Raw genomic sequence first — 16,034 nt, forward strand, 5'->3', positions numbered from 1 at the left:
GCAACAAGCAAAAATAGTATTCTACTCAAATAAGAGATTAGGCCTGCAACTCAGCCTCAAGGCCTTGGACAAGGACCCATGTCCACACAATCAGCTGGGGCTCACAACTTCATGTGTTTTGTTGCCACACTGAGTCAGGCGGAAGACTGCTTGGTGCATGATGTGATGACATACAGTATTAAGCAGTTTTGTGTCATATGGGTGTGAACTGCTGGATGATACAGAAAGGGAAGGCCTAGACTGTGTCTAGAAATGGCACCATATTCCCTAGATAGTGCACTACTTTTGACCAGCATGTCCAGCAAAATTAAGGCAGTTATACATTTTAAAAACATTACAATACATTCATAACAGATTTCACAACATATTAAGTGTGTGCCCTCAGGCCTCTACTCTACTACCACATATCTATAACACAAAATCCATGTGTACATGTGTGTATAGTGCGTATGTTATCGTGTGTTTGTATGCATGTGTCTATGTTTGTGTTGCTTCACAGTCCCCGCTGTTCCACAAGGTGTATTTTTATCAGTTTTTTTAATCTAATTTTACTGCTGGCATGAGTTACTTGATGTGGAATAGAGTTCCATGTAGTCATGGCTCTATGTAAATGACATTAGCCCCATTTGGCCTGGGTTTAAAAAATCTACACTAGCTTAATTGACAAAGATCCATGCTCCGATTAGTCAATGGCTTACATGACTAGTTCTTGACAGAGCCTTCCAATACCTGTAGTTTGTAGCCACACAATTGGTTTTCAATGCTTCACATCACTTAGTCAGGTAAAACAGGCTGTGCCTAACCTTAACCCTATTTCATATAGTTCACTACCTTTTGACCGTTGGGTTCCGGTCAAAAGTAGTGGACTATATAGGGAATATGGTGCCATTTGGGATGTTTCCATACTCTTTATTCTCCATTCTCTTAGCATTCCGACTCTTCTTATCCATTCTCAACATGTACATTTGTCCTTATGCCTCACGTTATGTCTTTCTTTCTCTCTGCAGCTGTCATGTACGTGATGGGAGCCCTGGGTCCAGCTGCTGGGTACCTGATGGGAGGAGTTCTCATCGGCTTCTACGTCGACCCCAAGACTGTCGTTAACATCGATCAGAGCGACCCTCGCTTCATTGGCAACTGGTAATGTTCCAGACTTTTAACTGAATATGTTAAATTATGTGAATGAATAGAAATATTAGGCAGAGAGGCACATGCGCGTACTGATAGGACGCATGGGGAGAGAGTAGCTCCGTTTTGTACCAACAAGACTATGGTTATATGAAGAAACCAGACAACATAATATTTAAATTAAGCCTTTAAAATCGATAGATCAATATATCACCAAATAACCGGGAGAGAATGAGCAGTCAGTTATTCACAACAGCGAAACAATCTGAGTAAAGCGACGCTGCGACTCAAACCCAACAAGCCATGGCTTCCCTTTAGGGCTGTCCCCGGCAAAATAAAATCTTGGTCGCCCGATAATCGTCTGTTCTTTCAACCAATCCATTAGTCAATTTTTAAACATGTATTTTTCTATATGTAGACACACCCTATGTGTTTTAATAAAATCAACTATATGCACTGAGCTTGTCCGATGCATTAAGCGCACTGTTTGATAAAATAATGAAGACACAAATGACTAGAGGAAGTCCAACCGCAATTGATTTGGGTTAAAAAAGAAAGACGGTGCTGTGTTAAAAAAGAAAGACAGCCTGTGTGCACCCGTTGTCTCTCTCTCTCCTCCCTGCTGCAGCGACCACCACACAACATCAACAATGTTTATCGCGTAGTCCGTGTTGCTGAAGCTGCAACTTAATTATAGCCATTTCTGACTGAAAAGTTCTGTTACCGAAATCCCTCATTTCTTTAGGAAAAACATTTCCTATTCCCTCAACCCTTGCTCTCTTTACGTGACACATGTATGCATCACATGCACGTGACCAATAGGGCCTGACCTATAGTCTATCATAATCACATCAATAAATTGGTTATAACAAACTCTGAGCACTGTAACACGTGACAGCAAAAGGAATGCGGAGGACGTGAAAGAGAAACTCTAAACGAGGGAATATTTACTGGTTGCTCAGGAGGGAAAGGGGAAGTCGGATGTGTGGAATACATTTGATTTAGTTGTGGAAACTACTGGAGATCATGAAAAAGAAGGAAGGTAAGGAGCAAGCGCTGCGTGCATATTGTGTGCCAAACAGGTTCGATTACATTCTTTTTTGGGGGGGGGACCGTTTGGAACAATGTAAATGTCACTAAATAGAGCAGAGAGTTTGTTCTAACTCTTTTTTTGTTTTTGTTTTGTAAAGCCTTTATTACAGACTAAAAACAGTTGCATGCATTCGTGAATGCAATTGCCGACATGGAACGGTTTATTAATTTTTTATTCAAAGGTCGCTTTGTCATTTAATAAAAAAACTAAAACACTTGATTACATTTCAAATCATGAATGACTCGTATCCTGTGTGATGACATGAATGAATTAATAACTGATACAGTAGCCTATATATTGACATATAGGCCTAAGTAAGTTATGGTATTAAGACTAAACAGGTTGCGCTCTTAGCCCAACAGCTCGATGGTGGTTATACAAGGCTGATAATGATAATGACATTACTTATTATTATGATGATGATGATCATAATAATAATTGTAATACTAACAGTAAGAAGGAGATCAAGAAAAAGGAGGGTATAGGAGTGAGAGCTGCGTGCGTATTATGTGTGACAAACAGGTGCTGTTATATTACAATATTATTATTATTTTCTGACCATTTGGAACAGTGTAAATAACACTAAGTAAATTATAAGTAATACCTGAGAGGCTGTTCTAATGAAAATAAGTGTAAAGCCTTTATTACAGCATAGCAAAGATTAAAAACAGTGGGTACATATTGAAGATGCGCATGCTCATACCCAGAATATTTTTATGTGTCTATTTTCAAAGCTAAGAACATTACAACTTCATAGTTGAGAACACTATAACAATATGGAAGAAAATGTAACATATTTTACAATAACCAATGTCACTCACTAGAAACACAACTTTATGGAACAATCATTGGATAGTTTTTCAGAATTCATCGATAAATTGGCCCACATGGAAAACTAAAGGCATAGAAACCGTGAATTAGTTGGTAATAATAATTTCACATACATCCAACTTTTATATCACAAAATGTTGATTTGAAATGTAAAACTACTAATGACTCAATAATTCATGCCTTCTGGGAATGTTACAAAGTAAAAAAGTTATGGGCGGAGTTGGAGAGATGGATGTCAGAGGTATTGCAATGTAAATTTACTTTTTAATTCATCTGTCTGTATATTTCAAGACATGACATATGAGAGTGCAGTGAGCTACCCGATGGGCTGGACAATACTCTTCTCATCATTTATCTTCAAAAATAAAAAAGGATACTCAACTGGAAATCAGCCAATGCTCCATCGTTTACGCAATGGAAAGCTCAAATACTTTATTATTTAAAAAATGTAAGTGCGTGGGCGACAGAGAAACACAATGGTGCAGTTTGAGGCCATGTGGCAGAAAGTGATAAGGGCGCTGGAGATAGGGTTGGGGGCTAGTGGTTCTGGGCAGGTGTGATGTAGTGATGTTTGTATGATTTAGTCGTTTGTATGTGTTTTTGTATTGTTTATAAAATATCCTAAAATCATATATTTTTTTATATAGACGTTTACATGTTTGATTGTCAATGCTTAGGCCTAATATGTTAAATATTATGGAATTGATTGGGGATGTTAGAAATGTATGTGTATGTTATGTACAGTCGTGGTCAAACGTTTTGAGAATGACACATTAATTTTCCCGAAGTCTGCTGCCTCAGTCTTTATGATGGCAATTTACATATACTCCAGAATGTTATGAAGAGTGATCAGATGAATTGCAATTAATTGCAAAGTCCCTCTTTGCCATGAAAATTAACTTAATCCCAAAAAAACATTTCCACTGCATTTCAGCCCTTCCACAAAAGGACCAGCTGACATCATGTCAGTGATTCTCTCGTTAACACAGGTGAGAGTGTTGACGAGGACAAGGCTGGAGATCACTCTGTCATGCTGATTGAGTTAGAATAACAGACTTGAAGCTTTAAAAGGAGGGTGGTGCTTGAAATCATTGTTCTTCCTCTGTTAACCATGGTTACCTGCAAGGAAACACGTGCCGTCATCATTGCTTTGCACAAAAAGGGCTTCACAGGCAAGGATATCGCTGCTAGTAAGATTGCACCTAAATCAACCATTTATCGGATCATCAAGAACTTCAAGGAGAGAGGTTAAATTGTTGTGAAGAAGGCTTCAGGGCGCCCAAGAAAGTCCAGCAAGTCCAACCGCTTCACGGTTGGGATAGTGTTCTTCGGCTTGCAAGCAACCCTCTTTTTCCTCCAAACATAATGATGGTCATTATGGCCAAACAGTTCTATTTTTGTTTCATCAGACCAGAGGACATTTCTCCAAAAAGTACGATCTTTGTCCCCATGTGCAGTTGCAAACCGTAGTCTGGCTTTTTTATGGCGGTTTTGGAGCAGTGGCTTCTTCCTTGCTGAGTGGCCTTTCAGGTTATGTCGATATAGGACTTGTTTTACTGTGGATTTAGATACTTTTGAACCTGTTTCCTCCAGCATCTTCACAAGGTCCTTTGCTGTTCTGGGTTTGATTTGCACTATTCGCACCAAAGTACTTTCATCTCTAGGAGACAACGCGTCTCCTTCCTGAGCGGAATGACAGCTGCGTGGTCCCATGGTGTTTATACTTACTATTGTTTGTAAAGATGAACGTGGTACCTTCAGGCGTTTGGAAATTGCTCCCAAGGATGAACCAGACTTGTGGAGGTCTACAGATTTTGTTCTGAGGTCTTGGCTAATTTCTTTTGATTTTCCCATGATGTCAAGCAAAGAGGCACTGAGTTTGAAGGTAGGCCTTGAAATACATCCACTGGTACACCTCCAATTGACTCAAATGATGTCAATTAGCTTATCAGAAGCTTCTAAAGCCATTACATCATTTTCTGGAATTTTCAAAGCTGTTTAAAGGCACAGTCAACTTAGTGTATGTAAACTTCTGACCCACTGGAATTGTGATACAGTGAATTATAAGTGAAATAATCTCTCCGTAAACAATTGTTGGGAAAATTACTTGTGTCATGCACAAAGTAGATGTCCTAACGAACTTCCCAAAACTATAGTTTGTTAACAAGAAATTTGTGGAGTGGTTGAAAAACAAGTTTTAATGACTCCAACCTAAGTGTATGTAAACTTCCGACTTCAACTGTAAGTGGCTCGGGGAACAAAACATAGACATTTTGTGTCCATGGCCAGGAAACTCCCCAGACGTTAATCCCATTGAGAACTTGTGGTCAATCCTCAAGAGGCGGGTAGACAAACAAAAACCCACAAATTCTGACAAACTCCAAGCATTGATTATGCAATAATGGGCTGTCATCAGTCAGGATGTGGCCCAGAAGTTAATTGACAGCATGCCAGGGTGGATTGCATAAACTTAATGTAATTGTCAATAAAAGCCTTTGACACTTATGGAATGCTTGTAATTATACTTCAGTATACCATAGTAACATCTGACAAAAATATCTAAAAACACTGAAGCAGCAAACTTTGTGAAGACCAATACTAATTCTCAAAACTTTTGACCACGACTGTACATGTTAGCTTGTCAAATGTGGGATTTGAAATACTGTACATAAAGTGCATTCGGAAAGTATTCAAACCCCTTGACTTTTTCCACATTTTGTTACGTTACAGCCTTATTCTAAAATGGATTAAATAAATACAAATCCTCATCAATCTACACACAATACCCCATGATGACAAAGCAAAAAAAAGTTTTTAGTAAAAAAAAAAAGTTTTCGTTTTTAGAAAACAGTACCAAAACATTTCTGCAGCATTGAAGGTCCCTAAGAACACAGTGGCCTCCATCATTCTTAAATGGAAGAAGTTTGGAACCACCAAGACTCTTCCTAGAGCTGGCCACCCGGCCAAACTGAGCAATCGGGGGATAAGGGCCTTTGTCAGGGAGGTGACCAAGAACCTGATGGTCACTCTGATAGAGCTCCAGAGTTCCTCTGTGGAGATGGGAGAACCTTCCAGAAGGACAACCATCTCTGCAAGCGCTCCACCAAACAAGCCTTTATGGTAGAGTGGCCAGCCGGAAGCCACTCCTCAGTAAAAGGCACATGACAGCCCACTTAGAGTTTGCCAAAAGGCACCTAAAGGACTCTCAGACCATGAGAAACAAGATTCTCTGGTCTGATGAAACCAAGATTGAACTCTTTGGCTTGAATGCCAAGCGTCACTTCTGGAGGAAACCTGGCACCATCCCTACGGTGAAGCATGGTGGTGGCAGCATCATGCTGTGGGGATGTTTTTCAGCGGCAGGGACTGGGAGACTAGTCATGATCGAGGGAACGATGAACGGAGCAAAGTACAGAGAGATCCTTGATGATAACCTGCTCCAGAGCACTCATGACCTCCGACTGGGGCAAAGGTTCACCTTCCAACAGGACAACGACCCTAAGCACACAGCCAAGACAACGAAGGAGTGGCTTTGGGACAAGTCTCTGAATGTCCTTGAGTGGTCCAGCCAGAGCCTGGACTTGAACCCAATCGAACATCTTCGAAGAGACCGGAAAATAGCTGTGCTGTGACACTCCCCATCCAACCTGACAGAGCTTAAGACGATCTACAGAGAAGAATGGGAGAAACTCCCCAAATACAGGTGTGCCAAGCTTGTAGCGTCATACCTAAGAAGACTTGAGGCTGTAATCGCTGCCAAAGGTTCTTCAACAAAGTACTGAGTAAAGGGTCTGAATACTTATGTAAATGTGATATTTCAGTTTTGTATTTCTAATACATTTGCAAACATTTCAAAAAATCTGTTTCCGCTTTGTCATTATGGGGTATTGTGTGTAGATTGATGAGGACATTTTTTTATGTAATCCATTTTAGAATAAGGCTGTAACGTAACAAAATGTGGAAAGAGTCAAGGGGTCTGAATGCTTTCCAAATTCACTGTATTACTCTTCCAGTGTTCCATGCTGTGTTTAATGTGGAGCTTGTGTGTTGTGGGAATGTGCTATTGAATTCATTGCAGATGATAGGACAGGGATGGGATAAGAAACTTTAATGTCATTTTTACATCATTTAGCAGACGCTCGTATCCAGAGCAACTTACAGGAGCAACTTACAGGAGCAATTAGTGTTAAGTGCCTTGCTCAGGGGCACATAGACAGATTCTTCACGTAGTCGGCTAGGGGAATCTAACCAGCATCCTTTCGGTTACTGGCCAAAGGCTCTTAACCGCTAGGCTTGCTCCCAGAGAGGAAAATTGTCTTACGCATGCCGTAACGTGATTTATCGAATCAACTAACTATTTATGTTTAATTGTTACTCAATTAAATTAATAATGTAACAATTAACTCATTAGGATTTGGGGCACCACGGAATAAGTTGTTTATAGAGTTACTATCTCCCGAATTAAACTCTAAAGGTATTTACCTATCAATATGTATAAAACAGTCAACGTATTAATCATTATCTCTTATCAGTCTCATTCTGAACGGTCGTAGACTTCTTGGATCTGCACGAACACCAGCTTTACTTATGATTCAGTACTACCCAAATTGGTTTAATTATTTATTTACTAGCTAACTAAATAATAACACAGAATAACATACACACTTAATACATGAGAAAAAGTCCCTAGCGGACAAACAACGACATGACTGCTTGGTTATCAAAAGAGGGAGGGGTAGAAAAGAGAGAGGGAGGGGGAGAGAGAGAGAGAAAGAGAGAGTCAAACTTATCGTTGATACATTTGGAAACTACCCTCAAAGTAATCATAATACTTTGCTCACGAACCACCACCCGTTTGGGGTAAGAAATCATGAATGTATTAACATGTTTGAATGCCTTCGTTCGCCGTTTATCTCTGTCGGACCAAGCCTTCTGAAAAAGGATTTGGCTGGTTCTCCGGTGGGTCACTTGTAAGGCTCTGATTAGCCACCAGAGGTCACAATGTCCTTATTCTTAGTTGTCCTGATCTTGTAGTGGAGTGTTTTCAGAGCAGATACTCAGATGCACCAATGATTGTCTGAGATGGGATTTTCTCCTTCCCACCTCCTGTCTTTAGTCAGAGTTTGAAGCACTTTACACGCACAGCTGCAGCCTGGCAATGTTCAGGTCTAGTCTGGTGAGTTTATCTTCTTCACCTCGGGTTGAGGTTCAAAGTTCTAACCATTTCAAACGTGTAGCCACAGCGCCACGCTTTCTGGTCTGATGTGAATTCCATTACCAAGGCTTTTTATGCACTCTGGGTAAAAAGGGGCATTCCATCATGCTGACACGATTTCTGATCTCACTCGGGCGTGGCTAGTCATTGTGTATAGTTTATATGAAAAACAATTATCTCATTAGAAAACTAAAACATTCCTATCTTAACAAAAATGCTCTCATCCTTAATCATATATTGTATACAACATTTGGATGTAAACTTGACAGATAGAATGTGTACACTTTCCGAGTTACAGTATTTTCTTTATACCATCCTTAATGACATCACAAAATAATAAATAATGTGACATGATTATTCTTTAGATCCCCACTGACCATTACAAACATTAGGATGTTAGAAATATTGTTCCATTGTTTACTTTTTGGACGTTATAGTTTTGGTGGAAAAAGTATTCTGTAGACAAAGGGCATTCCTTTAGTAATACTGTGTTACGGTGTCAAAAACGATACGTGGAGTCATAGATTCAAAATAATATTGCGATACTACTGTATCGATCCCCCCCCATCACTAAGCTAAACCCTCTCTGCTCTCTCAGGTGGAGCGGCTTCCTGCTCTGTTCCATCGCCATGCTACTGGTCATATTCCCCATGTTCACCTTCCCCAAGACGCTGCCTCCCAGAAACAAGAAGAAGAAGAAGAAGAGGAAAAAGATCAGCCTGGACAACGTGTCCAGCGATGATGACATCACCAAGGAGAAGACCGACAGCAAGAGCCAGAAGGTTACATCATCCATGGGCTTTGGGAAAGACATCAAAGGTATGCTATACAGAGAGAGAGGATGTGTCCCAAATGGCACCCTGTTCTATGTAGCTATTAGGGTGCAATTTTGGGCACTAATGAGGCTGTTAGAAGCAGGGTTATCTCACTGACTCTTGCCTCTCATATACTATCACTATGCAGGTTTCCATTGACCAGGTTTATTCGACAACAACAATGTCGCAACAAAAAAATTTTCGGGCAGATCTAGGAGACGTTTTCTGAAGATCAACAATATTTGTATCTTTTTTGACGGGTGGATTTTTCTTTTGTCAAATATTATTAATTTTAAGATCACTTTATTGTTCAATAAACAAGGTCCAACCGAAATGTTACTTCCGCTTTTAACCCAACCTCTCCGAAAGACACACATACAGGTTTTGGAGAGTTGCGGGGGGTTGCCACACTGGGCGCTCTGGGAGCTGTTGTTGTGGGGGGTTAAGTGCCTTGCTCAAAGGCACAACGGCAGGCAATGGTATTTATGATTTGATACCAGCAACCCTCCGGTTGCCAACTCACTTCACAACAGATTTATCCTGTCGGATCCTGGATTCGAACTGGCAACCCTCCGGCTGCTGGCTCGCTAGTCTAGCTACCTGTTATGTGAATTATTTAACAAACTATTTTAGTGTCTCTGTGCGTCTCCCAAAAGGTTGTAAGTCTTTTGGGATTTAAGTAACGGCCAGAGTCCCGGTCTGCATAGTCAGAGATATTTATTCATTGAGAATTCTGCCATCACAATTTCAGAGTCCATCTTTTATACTCATACGTCATACAAAAAGAAATCCCTCCCCTCTGTAGGCGGGCTGTAGTTTTCCACTCTAAAACTGCTCTACTGACCTTCAGTTCACACACACACATATACATACACACACACACACACATATCCTACTCCCTGCTTTACTCAGTTATTGCCATTCTCACAATATTCTGCACCATGTTTTCATAACAGTTTCTCCCCTCCCTAAATTGGGAGGCCTCTTTATCTTAGTTTCTCAGTTGTCTTTGTTGTCTGGCCTAACTCTTACTCACATTGCTAAATAGTGGCTCAATGTCATAGCCTTTACTGTTCCTACACTCACACATGTCTAACACATTATACACAGTTTCAGGGTGTAATAATTAGTCATTAATAATTAATCTATCAATTCCACCCTTTGACTAAATATTACACACATACAAAATATGTTGTTATAGAAATGAATCACACTCATTGAAGTATATAAGTTGGTTTGCATATAAAAAACATTACAGGTTCATCAGGGTTACCCCCATGATTAAAAGCGTAACGTTACTTTTTTAGCAATGGTATCATACTTAAAACGAGACGTTAATACACAAAAGATCATTACAATAACTTTTAAACTAGAGATTTATAGTTCTAGGAAAACATCCAGTCTCAAATTATCTGGATCGTCGTCGTCCTCCACCAAGCCTGGTAGGTCATATCCTTCATTCCTTAGGTCGGAGTCCGGGATTGGGCCGTATCTCACCATCTGTTGGGAAACCGCCTTGCTCACCAACCCTCAGACACAGGGAATAAGACAACATCCACAAAGAACAAGTATACCCATAGAAGCTATAACTTCACCCAGAATAGTTACAACAATAGTTTTCCATTTACCAAATATGTTATCAAACTAACCGTTTAGGGAGCTATCAATACCAGAGTTCTCAGCCAGTTCATTCGCCAGCGTGGTGAGTCCCTGAAGCGCTTTGGTCACGGAACCGTCCGGTGCTGTATTGTTGGGGATGAAAGTACAGCACATAGATCCAAACAGAACACAAACTCCATCCCGCTCAGCCAAAAGCATATCTAAAGCTATTCTATTCTGCCATGTCATTAAGCTAGTTGCCGCTGTCTGCTCAGCTAATCCCTTTATTGCATCACGAGTGTGGTTTATAAATCTTCGCTGGTTATAATAAATATAATTCATCCAATCTACGCTTTTATTAATTGTTAACCACCAGAAAATACTTGATTCAAACCCAGCTGCGATCTGATTCCTAGCTTTAAATTGTTCTGGAACCCCTTGAGGTACTGCTATCCCATCAATATATATCCTTTCATCAAAGGATCCCAGGAGGAGGTCCTACTTTCTACGTGACAACTCACCAGTCTCTGACACGTTTGATTTTTTGAATATGTAGGTGAGTTCACAATCTGTTATCACCACACAACCATCAGATGTCAGCACGGGCCTGGTTTTGGTTCCTCAAATCCTCTGGCTGCAACAAAGAGGAGAGATTAGTCATGGTCTCTTTAGGTGTGACATTCTCTGTGTGGGAGCAGGAGCTAAGATGCCCTACCCTGTATCCTATCCTTACTAGTCCTAGAAAAACAATAATAAGAATCCCCTGAGACTTCAAACGGAGGCAACCTAGGTCGGGGTGACTTTGTTATCAGGGGATACAGAAAGTGCAAGTTACTACAAGACTCTTTCACCACATTCCCAGGTGGCTTGCATGGAGGATAAACCTGACAGAGAGTCAAAGCCTGTCAAGGGGAACGGAGTAGTTGTTAACCCTGGTTTGGCTGTCCCACAGGCAAAACAGTCCTCTTTAGACATAGTTCTTGCCGTATACTGAATCCATTCCAACCACAGGTTAAGATTTCTATATCCCGTTTCCACCTGTACGACTTCCTTCAGGTCTATAGTTTGCACTATCTTCACCACAGCCCCGGTCTCACTACCTCCCTCAGAGAGGTTTACTCTATAGGGTGCCCCAGTTGAAGAGGATATCTCACTTGTTCAGGTCTGTAACCTGTTTTAGCGTAATTCAGACTTTCAGACAGCACCTACCCTTATATGGGTCGCACTGCCATTTTCTGGTAATACTTTCACAATACTACACCTGTCCTTAAACTGTGTATGGAGATTGACATATCCCCCCGCTTGGTATGAGCAACTACATAGTCCCAGGATGTACATGGTGACATACATATGGTGATGTCCTTCCCTATAGTCCCTAGTACTTCCCCTTTCTCTACGTCTAGTTGTCTCCTATGCCTTCATAGACTGTGTTAAGGTATTATTTTATCAACTTGTTGTTAGGTTAACTACTACTTCTGGCGGATCAGGAGGGTTTGAGTGTGTTAGGAATATGGCCCCCACAATCAGACAGCTACCTACCGTCAGGAGACCTGTGAATCCCCACCCTCGTCCTGAGAACATGTCAGATGCCAGAGGCCAACCCATTGCTTTACCTTCTATCGAACTCACACAGGGATGATCAGACAGGGTAAGGGAATCTTCGTTAAGGAGCCAACCCCCGAGCCCTAGTGGTGATCGGTTCTTTCTCCTAACTCTGTGTTTGTTCGTCAGGTGTAACTGGGTTTACCTTTTGCAGTGAGTGACATGCACCAAGGTGGATCTTTCGGCGATTCTTACAGCGAAGGCCGTCACCAACAGGACCTGATATAGACCTTCCCAACGGGGCTGCTTCCAGTTTTTCTTCTTTAGGGACTGGATCCACACCCAGTCTCCTGGTTAGATAGAGTGGGTCACCTTCTCCTTTAGTTCACCTGTGGGGCACAAAACCTCTGACATACAGGTGTGGTTAATAAACTACCTTCTCACGTGTTCTGCTAGGGTGCTCTCTAGTTCTATGTCTGCCTGTCTGGTCCTGCCAACTGTGGCATTCTGTAAGGTCTTCCAAACACTTTCTCAAAGGGGGGATAACCCATCTTTATCTGGGGTTACTCTAAATTTCTTCCCTTCACTCCGTGATAACTCTATAAAATCCATTTCCAATTGCTGGAAAGGGTACTTAGACGGAGGATACTCACCCTGAGGTGCCCTTTGTCTGCCCTGGTGATTATTTTGAGCACAGATAACACATCTTGAACAAAAGTTTTTTTTGTTATTATTTTTTTTTTAAATAATTAGTAATCCCATGTGCAACAAAGTGTTGTCTAATCTGTTCTACCATCCATCCCTCCTTTTGACACGTCACTGCCCATGTGTCAATATTATCACCTACCTAACAATCACTTAGGTAATATTGGTAATTTATCATCCAATTGCCATCCCTTATTTTTATTTATTGGTAAAATAAACTATCTTAAAGTCCTCCTCTCATGCCTTTAGAATTTACCAGTGTGGATGATTAATTAACACCAGAAAGTTAAAACAGAGTTCAGAGGCAATTGAAATTCCATCCCATAGTATACCAAACATTACCATTATTCTAAATATTTAATAAATGTTACTTATCCCAAGTGTTCATTAATCCTCATGACATTCATTCTCATAAGAAATCATATATACCCCAAACTCAGCCAAAACCTAAAAAACTCCATAAAATTCACTGTGTGCTCCTCTAAGACCTATCACCCCTGACCTGCTGAAAACCCACCAAAATTGAAACAACAAGGCTTTATAAACATCATACTAGGTGTGTTGTTTTTTATTTGAAAACCCCAATTAAAAAACAACAACCAAACAGCCAGGTCATGAGGACTCCTGATTTCTCTCTTCCCCTTCTGCCTACAGTTTCTTAACTGGTGCCCTTTCCTTGCACAGTAACTACACAGTTCCTCACATTCTCTAGCAAAATGTCCCGTTTTGTCACAATTGTAACACTTCCACTCACTCCTGTCTCCACTATTACCATTTCCTTCTTGTCTGTCTTTGCTACCGTAACCTCTCTTCTCTCCTAGGTATTGACTAATAGTCTCACTGTCTCTAATTCAACACAAAACCCCATCATCCAATGTACTCCCAGCAGAACTGAAAAAAAAAAAAAAGACTGTGATTTCCAGGACACTGCACCTTTGTTTCTGGCCTCACTATCTCCCCGAGAATTGGCCCTCCCTCAAGGTCCCTCACAATCTGCTCTTGGTAAACTGCAAACCTTTTATTGCTTCTGGTTTCATAGGGTATTGCTTCTGATACGGCCTATGATTAGATTTGGGTATCACCTGTACTGGAATTACCCCTTTTATTAATCCTACGTATGCTGGACCCCGGGACCACAAATGCTCTGGAACTTCTTTTAAGTCTGACTCCTGTTGTTCTGTCAACAGGTATTCCTCTCCTCAGCATCTGCTATTCTCATCTAAATGTACTATCTGTGGATGGGCTGTGTTGATCGCCACTCACAATATTGACCCAATCAGTGATCCTCTTACCCTTGGATACCCACTGGCCCATGTCTTTCCAGTCCTCTGCTGGCTCCTTTGCTAGGGACACATGTGGGCTCCATATTTCCCTGAACAGTCTCTGATTTGGGGCCCTAGTTCCACCTCCACTACTGCGTGGGTGTTGTCATAGTGAAACCATTTCAAGGCTATAGTCCTTTCTGTGGTTTTAAATAATGCTTCCTCATATATTGCATCTGGACCTGGGTGTTTGTTATACCAGAGAGTACAGTGTAGGTCATCGGGGGACATTTTAGTGGGGCCTGGTACTACATCATCAGCAAGTTCCATCAAGGTTCGGGGAATATCAATTATTCCCCCTTAACAAATCTTGCCTACACCAATAACATGGCTCCTCTTCCCCACAGACCACCATATTGTCTCTGACTATGTGTACTTTCATTCCCCTCTCAGCGGAAATGACAGCCACATTCAATTTAGTCATTACATCACGTCTTAGTAAATTTACCCGACACAGCTTAGATATCAGGATGGGTATGGTTGCCTCTCATCCTGATTGGTCATGTTTTAGGGTTATTGGGGCTGATAACCTTTCAATAAATTGATGACCAGAGGCAGATCGCACTATGATTTTCTCCCCATCAATCCTGACTCCATCTGGCTTGTCTGTTGCACAGATTGCTGTCCTGCAGGCTCCCGTATCACAAAGGAATTTAATTTTCATACCCATTACTGTCAATGTCAAATAAGGTTTCTGTTCCTGTTGAAGTGCTAAAGTCAATAGTAGCCAATTCAAACACCTCACAATTTGGATCAAAGGGTTCCTTAGTCTTCCCCCCCACTAGAGTCTACTATTTCTCCCTCAAGGACTAGTCACGCCTTATCTTCCTCTTCCTCACGCTCAAAGCTGGGGGATGGACTTCTCTATCTCTCTCTTCTATCTTTTCTCTCTTTTCTCTCCTGTCTGACTTTCTCTGCCCTTGTCCTGTACTCCTCTACCTCTGGCTCTTCCTCACCTTCATCTTCCCTTCCTCCTCCAGCCCCTTCTTCCTCATAGGGAGGTGGGGCCGGTGGGGGGCAACATTATTCCCCTGCACTCTCCTTCTCCTCCCTACGTATTCATCATCTGGATTTTCTCTCCATGCCTGGTCTGCCAAGTTTGGATATAACCTTTCTGCCCTCTGCTCTGGGGGAGGCACGGAGACCTCAACCTTCACTTCTCTTTCCCTCTCACTCACTTCTCTTTTCTTCCTGCCTTCTTTCTTGGCTCTGTCCTGTCTGTTATTCTGCTCATGATGGATTGCATGTCTCTCTGAGGCTATTACACAATTCAGTTATTTTCCCAACATACTCTCCGTGATCGGCCCATGGCAAAAGTGTCCTCTGGGCATCCCCTGAAACCCACTGCCCTCTAACGGCAGCCCAAACCTTACTATTCCTGTTTCGGGGTGGGTCATTCCTTCTACCGCTCTGGCCACGTCCTCTGTGTTCATGGCCTGTCTGCTAAATGGCATATTATTATTATTATTATTATTATTATTATTATTACTGTATACATCTAAGGTTGCTGGGGCCCCTTTCATTCCCCGCCAATAGATTAGGTAAGGCTATCAGTGGGTACTGGCCCCCTCCTACTCTCTCTCTCTCTCACTGCTTATTTCTCCTTTACACACCTTATGTATCTGTTTAAGCATGGATTCGAGTTTATCTGTGTCTAGACGTCCCTCAAAACCATACCTCTCCCTCCACCTGGTTACATAATTGAGATTTCTTCTATCCCTGGATTCCATTTTAATTACATCAAGCATTTCTCGTCCCCAGTAAATTCTGGGACCTCTTGTGAG

At 41.4% G+C, this 16,034-nt stretch overlaps 1 protein-coding gene across 4 annotated transcripts in view; it reads left to right on the forward strand.

The window, feature by feature from the left end:
* LOC121535181 (solute carrier organic anion transporter family member 5A1) overlaps positions 1-16,034 on the forward strand; it is a 70,370-nt gene that overhangs the window by 33,786 nt on the left and 20,550 nt on the right. For all 4 annotated transcript variants that reach the window (XM_041841979.2, XM_041841983.2, XM_041841978.2 and 1 more), the window contains exons 3-4: positions 1,008-1,140; positions 8,866-9,086. In XM_041841979.2, the coding sequence (XP_041697913.2) occupies positions 1,008-1,140; positions 8,866-9,086 (354 nt within the window). The remainder of the gene's footprint in view (positions 1-1,007; positions 1,141-8,865; positions 9,087-16,034) is intronic.

This window comes from Coregonus clupeaformis, chromosome 21, assembly GCF_020615455.1.
Source record: "Coregonus clupeaformis isolate EN_2021a chromosome 21, ASM2061545v1, whole genome shotgun sequence".
In the NCBI taxonomy this organism is placed as follows: Eukaryota; Metazoa; Chordata; class Actinopteri; order Salmoniformes; family Salmonidae; genus Coregonus; species Coregonus clupeaformis.